The sequence below is a fragment of the Pelecanus crispus genome, chromosome 5 (assembly GCF_030463565.1).
Source record: "Pelecanus crispus isolate bPelCri1 chromosome 5, bPelCri1.pri, whole genome shotgun sequence".
Taxonomy (NCBI): domain Eukaryota; kingdom Metazoa; phylum Chordata; class Aves; order Pelecaniformes; family Pelecanidae; genus Pelecanus; species Pelecanus crispus.
The window spans coordinates 31,432,049-31,452,499 of record NC_134647.1 but is presented as its reverse complement, the minus strand read 5'-3'; the positions used below and the strand labels follow the sequence as shown (position 1 = coordinate 31,452,499).

The following is a 20,451-nucleotide window of genomic DNA, read 5'->3' as shown; positions in this document are numbered from 1 at the left end:
TTCTTTAAATTTTAAAATAGGAATTTTTAAGTAATGGAGGAAGCCAACACTTAGGCTAATTAACCTGTATCCATGTTACACTGAGCTTTTGGCATATAAAAAATAAGCATTCTAAAATTTTATTCCAAATTCCTTCCCTCCCTTAAACTTCTGTGACAACCTATCACTGACCTATAATGTTCCCTTAGACTAAAAATGGAGGAAGCTCTCCAATCTGTTGCTAATAGGAAAAAATGCAGTACAAGATTGCTTCAGAGAATTCTCAGAACTCTTCTTTGCAAACAAGTATGGAAATTCCCCAGGGAACACTGTATGGTGCATTTATACCCCAAAGCATCAGGAATCTATATATGAAAGACCTGAATTCAGAATCTTCATTACATCCTAGTTGATCTAACTTCAAATCACATTTGATACAAGTTTGAAGATATTGTCACGATTACCAGTATTGTAAGGTTACTCTTAAAGAGTTAAATATTTAAGCTAGTCAATCAAGAGATGATTCAGATCAGAGTACAAGCTAAAAAAACCTGTAACATATCTGAGCACCTCAGTCAATAGTGAACCACTGTATGCACAGTGAATGCCTTACCAAATTCTACTATATTTTGTAGTTTATCTCCTGGATTAGGAGAGCAAAAAGGCAGCCATTTTCCTCTAGATTGTTCTGTGGACAGAAAACATCAAAGGTACAAGCAGGAAAAGGATTATCTTGATCTGCTTATAAAAGCAGAACACATTACTATCACTTTTACTGCAGTTGTTAATACTTATTTTTAGAACATGCTTCCCCTCTCCTGATAAATCATAAAACTGCCTTCAAAAGGCAGTGGCAATTAAGGGAGAAAGAAAATCAGAAGTTATGAGGTCATGATTCAAACATTTTATTACTGAATATTGGTAATTCATTTCAAGTTATCTCTACAGGATACTCAGTGATACATGTTATTGAAATTCTAATCCAAAGATTGCTTTTAAAAATATGGTTTCTTCTTTCAAAGACTAACAAAAATGTAGTTTGCTCCTCCCCTAATACCCAATGCAACATTTCCATTTCAGTGTTAGATTATACTGCATAATCATTTTTCCATTGGGAACAACTACTTTTCATATTTTATGAATGTAACACTGAATCCTTCTACCACACATCCACTGGGAACTGAATTTTGAACTGAAATGAATTTTTTTTTTCTCAATAGTCTGAGTTCTGTTCCTTTAAGAGTTTGCCTTCCCCTTTGTTAAGCTTAGATGATCTGCCTAATGATGGATTTAACAAAGCAGGCCATATAAATCTAGTCATGAATACCTGTTTCTTAATTACTGAAGACATTAGGAGTAGGGCAGAAATCTTTACTGTGGGATGATATAGACATGGGAAGAAGAATCCCTATGTTGCAAAGTACATTCAGGACAGTGGCACTCCTGGTTTTCACTGAAGAACAGCAGTATGAAAACACAAGTAACCCTCGGATTGGTTGATCTCTGCCCACCCCCCCCTTTTGGAAACTAAGAGTCTATAGCTCCAAATTCAGTTGCAGAAGCATTTACAAAGAGATGGTACTCAATCTGCAAGTTATGTCCTAAAAGGAAACTTCTTCTGACAGCTTATCCCATAAACTGCATTTCAGAAGCCCTATTTCCTACTATTTACTAATTCTAAAGCTTCTCTAGCTTTTATAACTATGTTTTTTTCAGATTTTTCAAGAACTAAAGACAGACCCTCCTGACATCTGTTGGTTCCCATGTACAATGGCTCTTTAGTTTGTTTTTGTCTACAACAGACATCCAACAGCATACTCCCAATTCAAAATCCCGATTGCAGTTTTGTGGTAAAGGATGTTTGAAGACAAAAGAGCATGTCCAGACATTTCAGATGTACTACAAGGGAGCCAGCTCCTGATCTATATGTTATATTTCACATACTGAAAGTCCAGATTAAAAAATCTGATGACATACCTCCCTCAAAAAAAACCCCCAAACCAACCCAATTTTTTCACCCTCAAAAAAGAATAAAAGAGTAAAATCCCTGTTATAATATAGCTGGGCTTTCTGGGACAACTCCCCTAACCCTAGCTGAATTTGTTTGGCCAACTCACATCTACAAATATGTTCTGGTTGTCAACTGTGATCAACGTTACTTATTACTATGCATGTTACCAGATGTATGATTTTACAGCAGTTGGTTCACTCAAAGCATATACAACTTTTATCCATAAAGATACTCATCACATCATGCTTACAGTAGCTTCCCATTCAAAGCAGTGCAGTTGTCTCCAGAATAAAACTTGTTATTTCAAGTCTAGATCTGGCTTTTCCTATGTTTTGTCCTATTTAGCTATGAAGCATCAGGCTGCATGCCCTTTTAAGTAGGGCAGGACCCTGCAAACACATATAGAGAAACATGTGAAAGACAAGAAATATTTCCAGAAGCTTTTTGGTTTAACTAGTTAAAAGAAGGTTTAGAAGACCCCTTGATCTCAAAATAGATGATCAAAACCCCTCAATTTTTTTGTAGAAGACTCTTCAGATGCATACTGAAAAACTAATCTTTTCTCTTGTGATTAACTGTAGTAAAATTACCGTAATCTTAAGACCTGCTTTGTTCAAGTACTGTTGTCTACCAAACCAGCATGTCACCATACTGACAATTAGCATTGCTTATGTTCTATTGAAAAACAAAGAAGTTTAAAGGAAGAGAGGAAAAAAAGGCCCACAACTCTCTTCAATATAGTCTTAAGAATACCTTAATCAAGGTTCCTTTTAGCCTTTGGGAGCTGGACTGTATTTATTTCTTCTTAGCTACGATAGATCTTGCACAGCACAGTGACTCAGAATGGGAAAGAACTAAACCAAAGCAAGCAAGTTACCCTGTGGCTGTCAAAGAAAGAATATTCTACAATCTTCTACTGAACAGTTATTTCATTTTTAAATACAGCACTGAGAATCATCCTGCAAACAAAGAAGAACATTTCTGCAGATGCCAAAACACTTCCGATTCTGCTAAAATACTAACTAGTATTGTTACCCCTTTAAAATACTTGAGAGATTATTCCCCCCCCTCCCCAAGCCTTGTAGCTTCTGGTATCACTAGTGCCTCCATAGAGAACAGATGTGGGATTAACTTGAGTGTGTTTAGAAGTTTTAGACATACTGTTTTTCTTGAAGGTTGACCTCGGATTTCCAAGAAAAACTGGGAAAGCTACTGAATGCTGATTGCTTGCCTTTTTGGGTGAAATCCTTGGATATAGCTATCAGAGAGCTGCTAGGGTTAATAATAATGGAGTTAGTAATGCTTCCATCCACTGTTGCCTTTTTAAACTACAGAGTTTATGCTCACACAGACAGAAGAAGCATTTAAACATCAAAATCTGTCAAGTTCTTAACAACACAGCTCACCTCATTCATAAAGCAGTAGCTGTTTCATATTTTCACACAACAGAAGGAAAGCAGCTTCCAACTGTGCAGCCTGGTTTCAGCAGCTGTCAGTACCAATAGATGATGAATAAGTCGTTACCAGAAGAGAGGAAGAATAATATCTTGCTTCTGTGCAGTTCTTTAGAAAAAGACCTACTAAATTACTTGCTTAAGGGGAAAGGTCAGAGTTCAAACAAACATAACTACTACTGTGCCTTCATTTCCTGAGACTTATATCTATGCAGACTATAAAGGCCAGAGCTCAGGGTCTCCTCATCCCAGGGATCTAAATAAATTAGATGGAAGTTCTTACTAAAAGGCTTACCTGACTAATCTCCCAGCCAGTGTAAGGTCATTCCCATTCACATGTATTGCACACAATTACAGATGCTCATTAATAGAAGACATTTCTCTTTGCCTGTTATTAGGGACAGAACTGGATATCCATGCTGAGCGTGACAGAATTTAGAGTCAAAATGAGTCCGTCACTTCATGTCTACAAACATCAGTTATCCCAAATTTGGGCTACAGGGCTTACTTCCTTCAGCAGCAGAATATGAAATTTCTTGACCCTATTTGTCAGATAGACCAGAAGGTCTTATTGATACAAGGCTAGAGTTGCAAGGGAACCCAAGCCCTGCTTTTAATACAGTTTTCAGAATTGTCTTTAAATGGACAATTTTGGATGCTGTCAAGCCTCTAAAGGGGACAACACCAGAGAACCTGACATTCAGAAACATCAACCCCTCTGCTCTTATAAGCTTCTTTGGTTAATATGCTTGACAAGGTTACTGAGCACTTTTAACAAGGAAAACTACTCATATCTTTAAATTTGTCAGAATTAATGATTTGCCATTGAAGACCGCAACTTAGCTTGAGGGCGGGGAACACTCCGAGAAAGCTTTTGTTGCAAATAAGCCACTATAAATCAGCAAACCGAGTAGGCAAAAAGTGGTAGTAAAGAAACACTCAGCACCTCTCAAATGACATGCCCTAATTCAGGATTTTTTTTGTTCTGCATTAAATAAACTTAATTAGGCTAGTCTCATCGCTGAAGTCTGTCAGCTTCTTTTTCTAGTCAGTGCAAAAAACCATCTTGCTTTTTGTACACTTTGAGACTTGAAAGTGTTTTAACTAAAAAAGCAACCCTAAGTATTGGTGGAATAAATCGACACGTTTTAAGCAAAGGTTGAAGACCTGTCCCTTGAAACCATGTATCCTTATCTTGACCCAAGAACCACTTATTGCAAGTCTGAGGTGGTACAGGTTAAAAAAAAGACTGAATACATTTTATGTTCATGTAAGGCATTCTGTGAGATTTAGATAGTCACACCTCCATATGTAAGGTTGCTGATGGAACAAATTACACTATTACTCTTTGTAATCAGATATATTCAGTCATGATTCGTTCTGCCTCCTTCTAAAACAAAAGCGTACAGCTCCAGTGGTGGTGCGACTATCTTGTTTACATGGGGGCAAATGCCACTAAAGCATCACTTCCTGAAAGAGCAGTGCATTCAGAGAAAAATACTTGGGTGCAGCGCACTGTAGTCACATGAGGCAGCCAGCTTTACTCCCAGCTGTTTACTAAATAAACAAAACCAAACCAAAACAAAAATCCCAAAACAACAAACCAAACAACCACCACCTGACAACAACACATTGATACTAAATCAGCTTAGAAGTACATGGCTAGGTTCAAAGAAAGAATTTGTTTTACCGTCCTGTATCAGTCACATATCTTTCCTCTACATTATCTCTCACCATACCAGAAAAGATAGTTCTCCATCTGCTTCCAACAACAAGTACTTCCGGCAAAATAGGTCAATAATGCATAGTCAATAATAAAGAATACTTTGTGAAGATTAGGAGTGAGGAAAAAAAAAAGAATTCTCTTTTGAGCTCCTACTCCCCATTCATACATCTCTCGAACATTTAATTAAGGGCAATTAAATGCAGATATCACAAGTTTAATTAGCTTTGCTGTAGCTATGAGAAGAAACTAATTTCACAGTTGCATAGGGGAAACGCATCTGCAGTACAATGGTTTCAGTACAGTGCATATTTTCTTACCTGCAAACACTGCAGAACGCACCATGTTCAGCTCATGCAGAATTTCCAGAGAGAAAGAGTATTTGCTGGATGTTAGTAGAGCAAGTAACCTCACTACCCTAGCTAATCTATGGACATCCTCTCCTTTCTAATCCGCAGAAACCTAACCTTAGAACTACTCATTACGAGGGAGAAGAGAACAAATCCCCTTAACCCTTTTCTTGCATAAAAAGCTTACTTTAAGTTGTCTCTCACTTAAGTAGTTTCTTATTCTCAGCAACTTTCCCAGTCAGGAGGGCACTCATCTCTTAGGGCCTGTCTTCAGCTACCGTGCCTGCAATTACAATAAGAATCTGTAATACTGTAACATTGATCTTCTGTTGCTGGTTACAGGATTTCTGCTGCAGCACAAGAAATATCTGGCTTTCAATTTCAGGGAAAAAAAAAAAAGATAAGAAAAAGTATTTACCACGAAGCAATATAGCAAGAGAAGTCCTGCAGGTTAACTCATTTCTTTGTTAGCTGCAGAAATACACAAATGAAAGCTGGTCTGTAGCAATTTCCTAATGCATCACAGCCCACGTAGGCTGTAAAGCAGAATCTGTGTCAGAAGCACATTTAATCCTAGGATTCTCTTCAGCTAATAACTGAGCAATATATCAGAAAGACCAAAAATAATCCAGCCCAGGCTGTCTGCTTCCATTAATCAGCAAGCTAATTCATATGCGATATCACTACTTTTTATAAGTGGTTGTGTGTATATATATACACACACACATATGTGTAAAGGCAGATGTATTCTTTGGTTTTTCAGTTCTCAACTTTGCATCATTCACAGTAAATGAAATTAAACATTTGAAATTGCTACATATTTGGTAGATACATCTCCTTCTTGAAAGGCAGAAAAATTATGGAAAAACTTCCCATCTCTAGTTACATCCTCAGTTTAAGGCACAGAAATCAGTGTGGGAGTAAGGTCATATGAAACATTTTTGCATGTCAAAGCTGAAGATTAAAATCGTTCCTTTCTTCTGAAACATCTGAAGACAACAAACACTGACCCTGAACAGTTATGGGGGAAAAAACCAAACCCTGAAACTTGTTTTTAATGATTACACTCCTAGTAAAGGTGAAATAAATCCTGAATTCAGATCTTTGCAGATGAAAATTATTGCTGTTGATTTACTCAGCTGTTCAGCATAGCTCCTTTTCAAAGAGCAGTTCTGCTCCTACAGGTTTCAGTTAAATATTTTTTGTACATTGAGTTCTAAGAGATGACTGCATGGAAAGACTGCATCTAGCACAAAAGATTAAGTGTTTGAATTCCTGCCTTATACTTCATTATACTTCCCACCCTTAGTTGTGTATCTTTTTTTCCCCCTTCTCAAACTACTTTCTTTTTATAACTTCCCTTTTATTCATATTATTGCTTCTCTCTCCTCCAATTATTCAGTAGAATTTAAAAAGATTAAGCTTACAAAAAATTGTTTGCAAACATGAGGAAATCTATTATCTCTATTTTCTATTATCTCTATAGTCTATGGCGAATATAACAAGTATAACAAGTTTTAATCATCATCTTGCCAGAATTACTCTTTCCCCTTCTCTGATAAAACTAAAAATAATTTCAGAAAGACCAATTATTTTTTACTTTATTATGAAAATTGCTACATTACAGTCACTGTTCAAAACAGTATTTTTACATACGGTTTCTTTCCATTTAGGTGCCAATACACAAGTCATGATTACTATTTCAAAAATATGATTAGCCTTATCTATGGTAGTTTGGCATAACTTAAGCCATTATAACATTCCATAATCTATTCCTCCCTCCCTCTTTTTTGAGTCAGCCCTGGTAAAGAACAGCACCTACAATACCCAAATTATCCACGAGTGTTATTGGTACAAATAAAGTTAACCGTAAACTACAGAACACCACACACACACACACACAAAAAGATCCCCCAGGGAAATTACTTGTTCTCTACATGTTCAAAAAATGCAACAAGGTTAGCTTTCACTCTGACATGTAAGTTAACAGGCAAAAGTCTCAAACCTAGTCCGTTGTCAGCTTGTTCGAGAACATGTTCCCATTCTCGTATCACACGGGCTTCCAGAGACAGTGTTTGCCCTCAGACCTTGGGGTAATGAAACCGAACACTATAGATTCCAGGTATTTAATTCAGTGCCAAAATTTGAAGTGGTCAGTGCCTTTTATTTATTTCATAAACAGAAAGAATGGTGAATGCCTTTATAATTCTCATAATCAGGGAAGTCCACAACAGCACATTAATACCGCATTCAGCAATTTTGTTGAACACAGATGCCTCAAAACCTATACAGCCAAACACACTATAGGTTACCCATTTTAAATACTAACATATTTCTATTTTTTAAATAAACAAACAAACATAATAGCTTAATTCAGGAAGACTGAACAGTTCTGTGGTGCAATTCATTCTCTTTAAAACACTTCTGTTGACAAACCAGGAATAATAAAAACAAACCCACTGCTTTAGAAGCCATGCAGTCCAGACTTTCACATGTACTCTATGTAGATGCCATGCCTTTTTGCAGCATTGTTAATTGAAAAGGAGCAAATAATCTTTCTGTTAGAATAAGAAATTATTTCTTCTTGGCAAGTACTTGACAAACCAAGTCTCTAGCTTCATCATCACTTCACAAATAACCTCTGGCTGCAGTTTTCCAATCTTAAAACTGAAAGTTCAGAAGAAACAACTGAATATTTTCGTCTGTAACAACAGAACTGTAAGAGCATTTTCTAAGTGCCATTTCAGGGAAGAAAGTGGGTATTAGTGAAGCTCCACCGAGTAGATTATCCCACAGAGCCAGGTCGTAAATGATGGTCTAGGTAAGCTTTTCATGTTGAATCTGGTAGTAACATGCCTGAATTAAAACAAAGTTCAGTTTAGCATACATACCAGTTCTCAGTAAGCTGATAAAGCATCATACACAAAAAGGTTGACTTTTTTTTTCCCTATCCAAGAAAACAGAGGACTAGGCTTTCTACAGGTAGTGATGACACAGTGACACTCAACACATGAGAACCTTTTGATATGTAAACTAGCAAAAAGAACAACAGGAGATTTTTAAGTTACAAATTACGTCCAACTCAATGAAGCAAGATAGCATGATTTGGGACTCCGAATACTTCCACAGCTCCCAGCTTTGCCAAGATGAAGTACATTTTTTTTTTTTGCTCATAAGTCTTTCTTTGCCCTTTGACAGAAGGACCCAAAAAATAAAGTATTTTCTTACAGGACAAGGGCGCAGGGATTAAGCGTTTCAGCGCAGGGATTAAGTGTTTCAAAAGCACTCAGACTGAAAAGCAAAGGTTTCTATCATCTGGATAAATACCCTGAGCCACTGCTTGATAGCTATTTGCTCCTTAATGCTGGTTCAAATATGCATTGGGTCAGCCATGACCAGAAATTTAGTATGTCTCAGACAACCCTTGCACTCGTGGTAAATAAGATTCTGCTGCTACTACATAGATTGTTCGATAAATTTTAACCAACTCAAACCTTCCCTTTTTGCAGCACTATAAAAATAACAGGTATGAAAAAACCTCTGCACCCAACTATTTCCAGTTCGCACAGACAGAAAATACAATCATGTTCACCTAGCAGCTCACCTTAAGATCTTTATTTAAGTTTCAGGTTAACAGCCTCCCTCCAAAACAACCCCACAAAAAAGCTCCACACAGCTGAATTGTCCCAAGACCCACTTGTCTGAACAGATTTGAGGTACCAAAACAACCTATCTCCATTATGGAGGTCCTAGTGTACAATAGGGTATTCATAAAAACAGATTCTCTCTCCTTTTCCATACTTAAAAAGAAAAGATGCTAAATAGAATGTGGACAGTGACACAGTAAAAAGATTTTTTTTAAATTGTTTTTTGCAAAATTGAATTCCTGAAGCATCTTGATGTAACTTTAGACTTAAACATTATTGGAATGGCTAATCTCCAAAGCAGCACTTCATTCCAATTTTTATAAAGGGAATAAAGTTTGTTATGTTGCATGGGAACAACAAACTACAGGTGAGCATTCAGAACAGTCAGCAGCAACCAATATTACATTTTAATAAAGTACATTTGCACATTGCACCATTTTATTAGCAGTACCTGCAACTGTTAGGTTATCCTAACCTCTAAGTTAAGCTTCCTTGCTCATTCTAGCTAAAAACTTCAGCAGAAATGTTAAAAAGGTTACAACCTAATGTTCATACAATTGTCCTAAGCTGACCATCATTGCTTAAAGCTGATTAATTTCCAAAGAAAGCTTTTAATAACCCTGAATAATTTTCATACCTTCAAGGTAGTGAACATGATGCCTTGCTCCCCATGCTGCAGATAAGGATCCATCAGGTCTTCAATTAAGTGCACCTCAGACCCCAAATTCCTTATCCTGTCACATGGGGGAGAGAAAAAGAGAATAGGTGAACGAAAGATACCGTTAGATATAATGTTTTTACTTTTTGTACATGGTGTTGTGCAAGAAACACGCTTTTCCCAAACCTCATTTTGAAGTCACAGCCATTTCACAGTTAACTGTACAAAATTTTTTCAGGCCAAAGCAAACAGCCTAAATGGATTACTAAGTTACAAAAAGCTAGCAAGTAGTCCTATAAGGAGAAGCAGGAGTGTTTAGTACAGGTGAAAGTACTCATACTGCCTACGCTCAACTTATGACTGATGCCACTCTTAGTGCCTACCTGGCTCGTAGCACCACATAGAGAAAAACAGGAAATAAGTCATCCATGGACCACAGAAAATCTTCCTGCAGAGTCTCAAGTACATTCTGAGAAATCTCTTCAAAAGTCTGCTGGATCACCTTCAACTTGTCAGCTGGGGTAAAAGTAGTACTGTTTGGCAAGCAAGAGCAAAACATGGTAACAAAAAGAAGTTATATATCTGCATCTAAATTAGGAAGACCATTTTCTAGCTAGCATACCCCCATGCCCAAGAAGGTAAGCCAGATCATTCACACCACAGCTACAGCTGCCAAGGCTGTGTAGTACCCCAGGCTATTAACTACTCCAAGTGAGACTGTCTACACAGTCTTAAGATGTTTTAACATATTGGTAAAGGGGGAAAAATTCCTTTCTAAACCCCTTCTAATTTCTGCTTATATTCTTACAGTAGAATTCCTTATGTCAGCTAACAGACACAGAAAAGACAGTCATACACAGGTCATTTTCCCGTAACTGTTTAGAAATTCACATGTATATTTGATTAGACATCCTCACGCTTTTGATTCTAAATGGTGTCCTATGGACACATCTCTCAGTCGCATTTGTGAGGCTATACTTCATTTCCCATTGGGAGAATTTGCTAACATTTTTAGCAGGAACTCTGGAACTTCTTGGTGACCTCTTACGAAAGTGACAGATAAAGGATTACAATATCAGGTGAACTAGATACTACTATAGCAGGAACAGTGAAACACTAAAAGACAAATGTCAGAGAATTACCTGATTTGCTGTAAACATTCAACTGCAGAGGCAAAGCAGTAATCCTTTGTATTTGATGACACCTGTGTAATCATGGGAAGAATTATCATGCAGGTTTAACATCCCAACTATTCAGCAGAAAAAGAAAAGCAGTGTATTGTGCAACACCGGCATAAAAGACTTTTTTTTTTTTTTCAGTTTTCCAGTGTAAAGAAAGGGGAATGTGCCTGGACGCTAAAGTCATCCAGGAAATCTGCCTGCGTATAATTTGTATGAGTTTCATTTAAAATTCAGAAAAGCCTATACTGAATTCTTTGGTATGTTATGAGAATCAGTGACAGTTTTGGGTATCTTCCAGGTCAAGTAAGACTGAGAATCATTAAATGTTAATGGTTAACAATCAAGAGGCAACTGTAAGACTGGAACAGTTGAAACCTAGAAAAGTCATAGCAGTCAATAGTCAGAGACTCAGGTTTGGAGCAAACAGAAAAGAACAAATATAAATGTTAGCACTTAATATGCAACTGAGCCTAAGTCTTTCTGAATGGAGCAGGTAGAGAATGGATGGAAAGCTGCCTGGCCAAAAAGGACCTGGGGGTGTTGGTAGACAGCTGGCTGAACATGAGCCAGCAGTGTGCCCAGGTGGCCAAGAAGGCCAACAGCATCCGGGCTTGTTTCAGGAATAGTGTGGCCAGCAGGAGCAGGGAAGTGATTGCTCCCCTGTACTCAGCACTGCTGAGGCCACACCTGGAATACTGTGTCCAGTTTTGGGACCCTCAATACGAGAAAGACATGGAGGTGCTGGAGCGTGTCCAGAGAAGGGCAACGAAGCTGGTGAAGGGTCTGGAGCACAGGCCTTATGAGGAGCGGATGAGGGAACTGGGGTTGTTTAGCCTGGAGAAGAGGAGGCTGAGGGGAGACCTTATCGCTCTCTACAACTACCTGAAAGGAGATTGTAGTGAGGTGGGTGTTGGTCTCTTCTCCCAAGTAGTTAGCGATAGGACAAGAAGAAATGGGCTCAAGCTGCACCAGGGAAGGTTTAGATTGGATATTAGGAAAAATTTCTTCATGGAAAGGGTAGTCAAGCATTGGAACAGGCTGCCCAGAGGTGGTGGAGTCACCGTCCCTGGAAGTGTTCAAAAAACGGGTATACGTGGCACTTGGGGACATGGTTTAGTCTAGTCTACCCTTGATTGGTTTAGTGTGGACTTGGTAATGTTAGGTTAATGGTTGGACTGGATGATCTTAAAGGTCTTTTCCAACCTAAATGATTCTATGATGGATGCAAAAAGACCTAGAGAAATTCACAGAAATGAAGAAACTGGATAGAGAAGCCGATAAACCTCTCGTCTTGGCTAAAAACATGCTGTTTAATTGAAGGAATGACCCAGCAAATAAAGTCAATGGCTTCACAGAGCATCATATACTGCATAATTCAGAGAAGACACATGCCACATAGTACTTCACAGTGGAGGGGCTCTACTCTATAACCCAAAAACCAGTCAGAAGTGCAAAGGATTCAGACAGCTGGTAAGAATTTTGCCCAGTACCTAAAAATACAGAATATCTGAAGTAACTCAAGAAAGGTATTATTGCTGGATTTTGTAACATTAAAAGCCTGAGCAGAGGTTTGCATCATGTCAATCATGTGAATCTTCAACTTTGTGATTTGGGAGAAAGGGGACTTGTCTTGCTGGGAACCCATAGCCTCAGGGGTGGGGTTCAGCAGTAGCTTTGGTGATTATTACAAACTTGTAACACTCAATCTCTATCAAAGAATATCAGCTCATCTGTGTGCAGCAACTACTATGATGAAAGCCATGCTTCTGATTATTACAGACTTGGCACAAGCCACAGTTATAAACAGGGAGGAGGTGATCTGAAGGCAGGAGTATCTAAATGATTATAAGAAATTGAAAATTTCAAATAAAAGTATACTGATTCATAAACAGACATGATTTAAAGTATTTAAAGTGTTCAAAGGTGTGATTATTAAACCACTCCTACTGGAGCACAGAGACCGAGTACTACACTATTACCCATCTAAGACAAGTGTTCGGCCACCTTCAGCAAGATAATGGTAGTATAAAAACTATATAATTCTTCTCATAATCAGAAAGTATACAATGGTATAACTCTCAATCAAGCAGCTTGAAAATATGTTTGGTAGACTTTTATTCTCACCCTTTCATAATTGGAGACCAATCAAGTGTCTTCCTGAATTAGAATTCATTACAGAGTAAGACAGTAAGTGACAAAGCTGGACTGACAGCTATTGTAAGAAATCACTAATGCATCTTTCAAATAGCAGACATTTTAAGGAAACAAGAGAGCACAGCATCATTAAGAAAAAGCCTGGTCAAAAATTCTTTGTCCGCTTCTTCATGGTCTCAGCTTCTTGAAAGAAGCACTGGGCAAAGCATACTGTAAGTCAAGGCCCAATGAACATACCTTTCTACTCTCTCCAAGGATGGATACAGTTCCTGGCCAAAATTTCCTGCAAGAAACCCAGCAGAGTCTATTGAGAGAGCACAGTCTTAAAGCATTTTTCACCTTATGAAAATGAAATCATCATGTTCTTCAATGAGATACAACAGCTCTTTCTACAGGATCAACTACATCTAGTACAAATAGCTGGAAAAGAGCCTAATTTGAAATGCCTTGCCCTGGTTTTGTAGCGATGCCAATCTTTTTTTCCTTCTCCACCCCCCCACACCCCCCCGGCCCCTTTTTGGAAGGGGGAAGTTTTGATTCACTCTCTCAGCCATACTAACTAGCTTGAAGATATGTTTAGATGCATTTTAATCAAAGCAAAGCAGTTCAGACAATAGGGTTTTTTTAGTTGCTTTATCTCATTACATGCCATAATCTTTTTCTAAGTTCTGTTTTATTGTTGAAGCATACTCACGCCTGCACTCCAAGAAAACTTAGAAGAGCCATATCAGTTTGTTTGTTTAGACGTAAAACACATTCCCAGTAAATATCTTCCTCACGCTCGTTGTCTAAGGCATACAACATAAACAGAGGAGGATAGAGTCGTGGCAGTAATACAGGGAGCAGCAAGCCAAAACTGGTTACCACATAGCTATTAAAAAAAAAAAAAGGGGGGGTGGTTTGAAGAGGAAGACATTTTAAAAACCTAATTATGTATAAAAATTGAGTGAAAAGAAACCATTGGAACAAATCTTCCATTTAGTATGACCCATTCTCTGAGGGATATGAATAATAAAATACGTACAAATCCATCAAATAGTACCTGTGCTAAGAAATACTTAGGAGTAATCTTCCTTTACAGTCCACATACAGGTGGGTTTGGGGCAGGGGCAGTGGTTGTGGTGCAGGATTTTTGTGGTTTGTGTGTTTTAAACAGAACATTGGCTTTCTTCCTTGTATAACGTAAAAGCTGAATACTGTACTATATTATAGTTCAAGTTTTACCTGTATCTTCATGGTAAACATTTAGCCCCCATTCTGAGCCACTCCACTGAACTTTACCTTCAAAGCACAAGCTAGAAAACAGGCTGAAACCCATTAAGTTACCTGACCTAGCTCCACACACACTCCAGGCTTCATAAAGTCAGCAGTTACTTGGCATCAAGCTATAATCCTAATAGGGAAAGCTGAACTCAAAGTGCCTACTAATACCATCTGCACAGGTGACTGGAGCCTTTCTCACAAGGCTCTATATCTCTCCTGATCCCTCTTCCTTTTTGAAGGTTTTGACCACATGTGAGGCTGCTGTGGACAGGACAATGATGGACTCTCAAGGGTGAGCTCCATGTGACTAGCTATTTGTGATGCAGTATATGTACACTGGACCCACATTACCCCTAGTGCTCATATCCCAGACAGTTTTCTGAAGCCCAGGCCCAAGCCTCAACTTGTTTACCCACAACAGACAAAAGTTTGGGCTTAAGTAATGAATCACTGCATCGAACAGGGACAAAATGCTTATTACAGCCATCATGTGGAACTTTGCTTATCAGAATCTGCCATCAGAACCAAAGCGGAAAAAAAAACCCCAAAAAACCAAAACCACAACTGCTTATATCCAGACAGACAGACATGTGCTTATCTTTCTTCCCCCACCCAAGAAATAACTGTGAACAGAAATAAAATTAAGCCTTCCTTAGTTAATTTTTTTTTTTCCCTTTATGTACCCTGGCTCTGGAGACTCTGATCTGGAGTCAGATTTCCCACTGCAAAATGAGCGTCTTCCCTTTGTCTCTGTTGCCAGAAATGGAATTGTGCTGCCCTCTTCCGGAAGATCAGGAAACAAGAACCTAAATGGCAATACACATAATAATGTATGATTTAATTTCATTAAGTTTCTACAAATCACAGCATTAGAAGGCAAGACTGGAGAGAAAAGTCAGCTGAAATAATACATGGTGGACTAAGACAGCACAGCTAACACATAAAGTACCATCTACCTGGAAGAAAACTTATGAAGGCCAACCCCTCCAATGACAAAGATACCTTTCCTACCTTGACATCACTTCCCTCCAGACAAGGCTTCTAATGGTTAATAATTTGGAATATTTTTGCTTTCAGATTGGCAGGACCCAATTAAAGCTGTAATCGCTCTCAAGAATATAAGCAAACACTTCATAGGAACATTGCTCATCCATGTTGGTAAGAACTTCAATGGAATACGCTGCAAGTCCCTGTCCTCACTATTCTTCCATACCATTTGAACACTGTCTTTTCACAGCACAGATATCCAGAGACACTAAATTGGAAATCCATGTTCAAGACGAGCTTCCTACAGCCATATTTTAAAGTACAGTGTAGGATGTAATACACTGTGTTGAAGAATTTAATTTTTCTATTTTGACGGAATATTCAAGACTCCTTAAAAAGGTTAAGGAAATAGAAGCAACCCCCAAAACAGAAGAGATACTGGCACACCTGGACTGCATAAACACTAGACAGTTTCAGTACATGAGACATCTTTAATTCAGCAGTAGTTTGACTTGAAAATTAGAGCCTCATTACCTAACCAATTGGAAGATGCGTTTGAGGTAGGACTTTATCTCCCTTACAGCCTCCTGCAGTAATCGTCGATTAGCTCCTACTCCAACATAGGTCATTCTGTAGACAGCTACTAGTGTTTCCACCAGCTTGCCCAATGGATGGAGAGGGGTATCACAGGCCTGAGGTGAAAGATATTAATGGGCCAGATAGGTCAATGCCAGATAAAAAAAAAAACCAACAGGAATTCAAGAGAGATGGGTCAGACACCCAACAACAGGCTTTGGGGGAAAAAAATTACAAATACATCAAAAAGTGAGCTATATTTAACAAATTACCATTTGGATTATAAAATTCATGTATTAGCTCAATGTAGCTCAGAGAAGTCAAGACAGTACAAGACCTTGTGCTACTACTTGGACAAATCATCTGTCCAGTACTATTAAAATTAACAAGTAATAATTGGCAAATATTTCAAGATGCTTTGCTGGGATCCAATGTGTAAGAATTAAAACAGTAACTGAGCAGAAACTGACTAGACAGTAGCTATTAGGTATATAATGATTTTAGTCTTAGTTGTGGATTTTAATGCAATTAATTAGGAAGTTACGAGCAAACACGAATGAATACAACATGGATGACAAGAGTGCAAATATGGAAGGAATTAAGGAAAGCTATTACAAAGTGAGCTTGATATCATGCCTTACCAACAAGCTATGTGAGCATTTGAGAGTCACAATACCTTTATCAAGTATTTTTTTATATTTTCATATTTTTCCAGGGTGAAGGCACCAATGTGTTGTGGAATAAACTCCAAACTTTCCAGTGTCTGAGTATGTGAGCGGCTCAGTAATTCAGGGCTGCAGTTATAAAAAGGACAAAGGCATTGTACAGATTATTTATTAGACACACAGTAGGAAAAAAACCCCTGAAGCTAACAACTGAACTAATTCTAAACATCAGTATGTCCCCAAAAGGGTTTACAGTGCAGAGTATTAAGAGTTCTGATTTTATTTAGGATTTGTTGTTGTTGTTTTAACTGAACCTTTACAGTTAGAGTTTCTAGTCTAGAATAGAGCGTGATTCCAGTTTCTTTCTCAAGACTTTCTTCATCTTGCTGACTACGTTCTCTAGGAACCAACCTGTCTTTATGTTGCCGTCGGTTGGTGGTCAGGGCCACCGCAATGTTGTCCCAAGCCTTCCATCTGTCCCCCTGGCCTGGGCTCTCACAACCAAGCTGGTTCCAGCATTCTTCAAATACTGCTTTCCATTTCTCATCGGGAGGGACTGCCAGGATCCCAAGTTTCCGCCTAATAAGATGACCAGTTAGTCTGTTAAAATCAAAGTCGTGAAACAACACATTCAGCTATGAAAACCACCTATAGCTAATGTCAATCTAATCTCTCATACTAATTTACTAAAAGCTGATAAGCTTGACAGTGTCTATTGTGAACCAAGTTTATCACTCAGAATAAACCTAGAACCTACTATTTAATGTCTTGACTTTCAACACCTTTTAAAAAGAACTTACAAAAAGTCGTACTTATCCTTAATTTTTTTTCCTTGCTAACTAACATACATCAATCCATGTAACATATTATAATATCACAAGATTAAAATGTTTTTAATACCCATGTGTGGTAACAACTATTAACCTTATTACATTAGACAAGTCAGTCTTTTTCTTGTAGTATTCCAGGAAATGGTTTGTTTAAACACAAAAAGGACTGGTTTGATTTCCAAGAAAACAGGACATACTGCACTTAACTGGGCTTATCTTCACCACTGGTATTCATTCAGAAGGCTCAGGACACATTCACATACCAAAGACATAGTACAAAAATGCCCCAAATATCTCACTATCCTGGAATGTACAAATCGCATAGCTACACAGAAAAGTACCAAGAATAGATACATGGCTTCTGCCCCTAAAGTAGTATCTACATATGATGTTGCATGACATGTTAGGGATGTGCTGGTAGAGAGTAAAATCAGCTCAGGCACCTTTTCACTGACAGCCAATGCTCAGGGATCCTCTATAGCAAAAGGAAAACCAAGAACTGTTGTTGTCCCTATATATCTATATCTAGGTATCTCAGACAGACAATTAAATTGAGGGCTTTGAAAAGCTTTCATAAAGCAAATAAATGCTGTCAGGATTGACAAGTCTATCTTGATTTAAATCAAGTGTCAGAAATCGTCACACCTTTCATAAATATTTTTCCACCACGTTTGAGATGAGAACTAGCAACACTGATACTTCCCCACGCTTCCAGTTTCACAAAACAGAAAAGGTAGGCTCTAAGCCTTTTCACAAATTATACCAGAAGATTTTCAACTTCAAGAGATCCTGAAAAGGGTAGATGTAACCCTTATTTCACAAGCAATCTTCACAAATCTGTACATACATTTATTCATAGACTCCCTACTGGGGTAAAAAGCAGACAGCTGCTAAGGTTGCAAGTGTTCAGTTCAGCAGGGAGGCCTGCTTAACTTTGCATCCTGTTGTAGGTGTCAGCACTGTCAAAAGAAATTACCAGTGAATGCTTCAGGAAGCATACTGAGAAGTAATCTAGGTAAAAACATTAGAGCTGTGTTTCCCATTTTAATCTGAAATTTGAGAGTATGCTTCAAAGACATTGAATCCTGTACAACAATTACTACTATTATAAACCAATATATAGTGCTACCAAATACTGACATTTCACCAGCAACTCTTTAAATTTACTTAAATTTCTTCTATTCAAAGATATCTCAGTTATGACTTAAATAAAACAAATGTGTTTTTTTTCTCCCAGAGATGATTAAGCAGATTGACCTAATGCATCTGCTATAAATAGGGTTATATGGATACTTTTCAAAATTACCTTTGCCAAGGTGTTAAAATGCTCTCTTTTGCAATTCAGCAGATTTTTCTACTATTTTCTTATGCATTGTTTGGAAGAGGTGTGGTAACTAGCTAATTCTGTCCAAATGTATATCCACTAGCTTTATTAAACAACACATTAAATGAATTGATTTACCAAAAGAATAATTGGCAGAAGGCAGAGACGTCTGTGATTGACTTAATCGCTCAAATGTAACTTAGTCTCTCCCAATACCTCAAAAGTCATCAGCAGCTGTGAACTCAGATTCTAATAGTCAGTTCAGATATAAATAAAAAAAATTCTGAGACTGCCATAGGACAGTAGCAGCAAGTCAGCCATCCTGTAATTTCATGCCATTACTTGCGTATTCAAGTAGTAATTAAAGCAAGAACAGCTATAAAGAAGATTTTTATCTTACTTTATTTCCTAAGCAGGAGGGAAGAGGAATGAAAAAGGAAAAATGTTTTCAAAATCTCATTGTTTCTTTGAAAAAATATTTTTAACTGGCGACAAGTTATGTTCCAAAGTATTAATGAACCATTTGAGAAATTATTTCTTATTCAATACTCACAATGCTTTAGGTTTGTCCTTGTCATTCTCATACAAGCTAGGCTTGAAGTAGGTTCCTGTGATTTTTATCCCAGATCCCCATTCTCCACTGAAGAGACCTTCAATATAATCTCCATTTGGCAAGGTCAGTGTTCCCTTGAGAGAAGATAATAAAAAATGTAACTGAAATGCATTAGGAACTGAATTACAAGGAAAGGGACTTCTTTTTTTAGATAGCAACAGTTTGCAAGTGACAACTAATACCAACCTTTCCACTCAGAGTCCAGTTATCTGAAAATTCCCCCTCATAGACTGTATCATCTTCAGAAAGCAGGATTCCAGTCCCCTATAAAGAGAATCATAAAACACAAAGCAGTAATTATAACAGGCCATACCACAGATCTAAAGATACACTGAAAAACTTCCGTTACTAATTCTTAGCAAATTATAATTTTAAAAGCAGTTTCTGAAGTAGTCCTAGATGAAACAGAGCAGGGATTATAAAGACAGTTTAAAAAGCCAGGACAACAGAATGTTAGAAGAACAGAAGGTTTACACAGCCCAACATACACTCATCTACTCGAGAAAGCTACCACACTTAGAAGAAAAGTCACTAAACCACAGAATCTGGTGTTCAACTCACCATCATTTTGTTGGTGCTGAAGGCTCCTTCATAGTACAGCCCAAACTGAGTAACCACAACACCATTGCCTTGGCAAAGATCATCTTGCCACATTCCCATATACTTTTCTCCTCTGAAGGAAAATGAAATAGGAAGAATACAGTCTGAGTAGCACATTTATATCCTTTCTTTGGCTTTACTGCGATATTTGACCATTACAGAAACCACTAGAAAAGAGTCTTACAGCACTTGCTTCCAGTCTGTCAATCTAGTTTCACTAGCTTCATGGAAATAAAGACTCTTTTTGATAGAAATAAACCATAATGAACTGCCTTTCACAGTTCACATTACAAATTGGCCACATCCAAGCAAACTGTTCCTGATGATCTGAAACAATGCTGAAGCCCAGTTAAGCCCAATTCCTATGCAAAGGAACCTGAACAGTAACTACAGCACATAAGAAACAGGGAAACTTATTAGCTGACCTGGATCAGCT

General features: G+C 37.8%; 1 protein-coding gene across 1 annotated transcript in view; it reads right to left on the bottom strand.

Moving 5' to 3' along the window:
- Nucleotides 1–7,617: 7,617 nt before the first annotated feature.
- Nucleotides 7,618–20,451, bottom strand: part of ALS2 (alsin Rho guanine nucleotide exchange factor ALS2) — a 39,705-nt gene continuing 26,871 nt past the window's right edge. The window contains exons 21-33 of the mRNA XM_009479816.2: nt 19,977–20,088; nt 19,602–19,679; nt 19,356–19,489; nt 17,060–17,227; nt 16,660–16,777; nt 15,942–16,099; nt 15,104–15,226; nt 13,852–14,028; nt 13,395–13,440; nt 10,965–11,026; nt 10,206–10,355; nt 9,802–9,898; nt 7,618–8,373 (exon numbers count right to left, since the gene is read on the bottom strand). Coding sequence (XP_009478091.1) covers nt 8,335–8,373; nt 9,802–9,898; nt 10,206–10,355; nt 10,965–11,026; nt 13,395–13,440; nt 13,852–14,028; nt 15,104–15,226; nt 15,942–16,099; nt 16,660–16,777; nt 17,060–17,227; nt 19,356–19,489; nt 19,602–19,679; nt 19,977–20,088 — 1,462 coding nt within the window. The 3' untranslated portion in view covers nt 7,618–8,334. The remainder of the gene's footprint in view (nt 8,374–9,801; nt 9,899–10,205; nt 10,356–10,964; nt 11,027–13,394; nt 13,441–13,851; nt 14,029–15,103; nt 15,227–15,941; nt 16,100–16,659; nt 16,778–17,059; nt 17,228–19,355; nt 19,490–19,601; nt 19,680–19,976; nt 20,089–20,451) is intronic.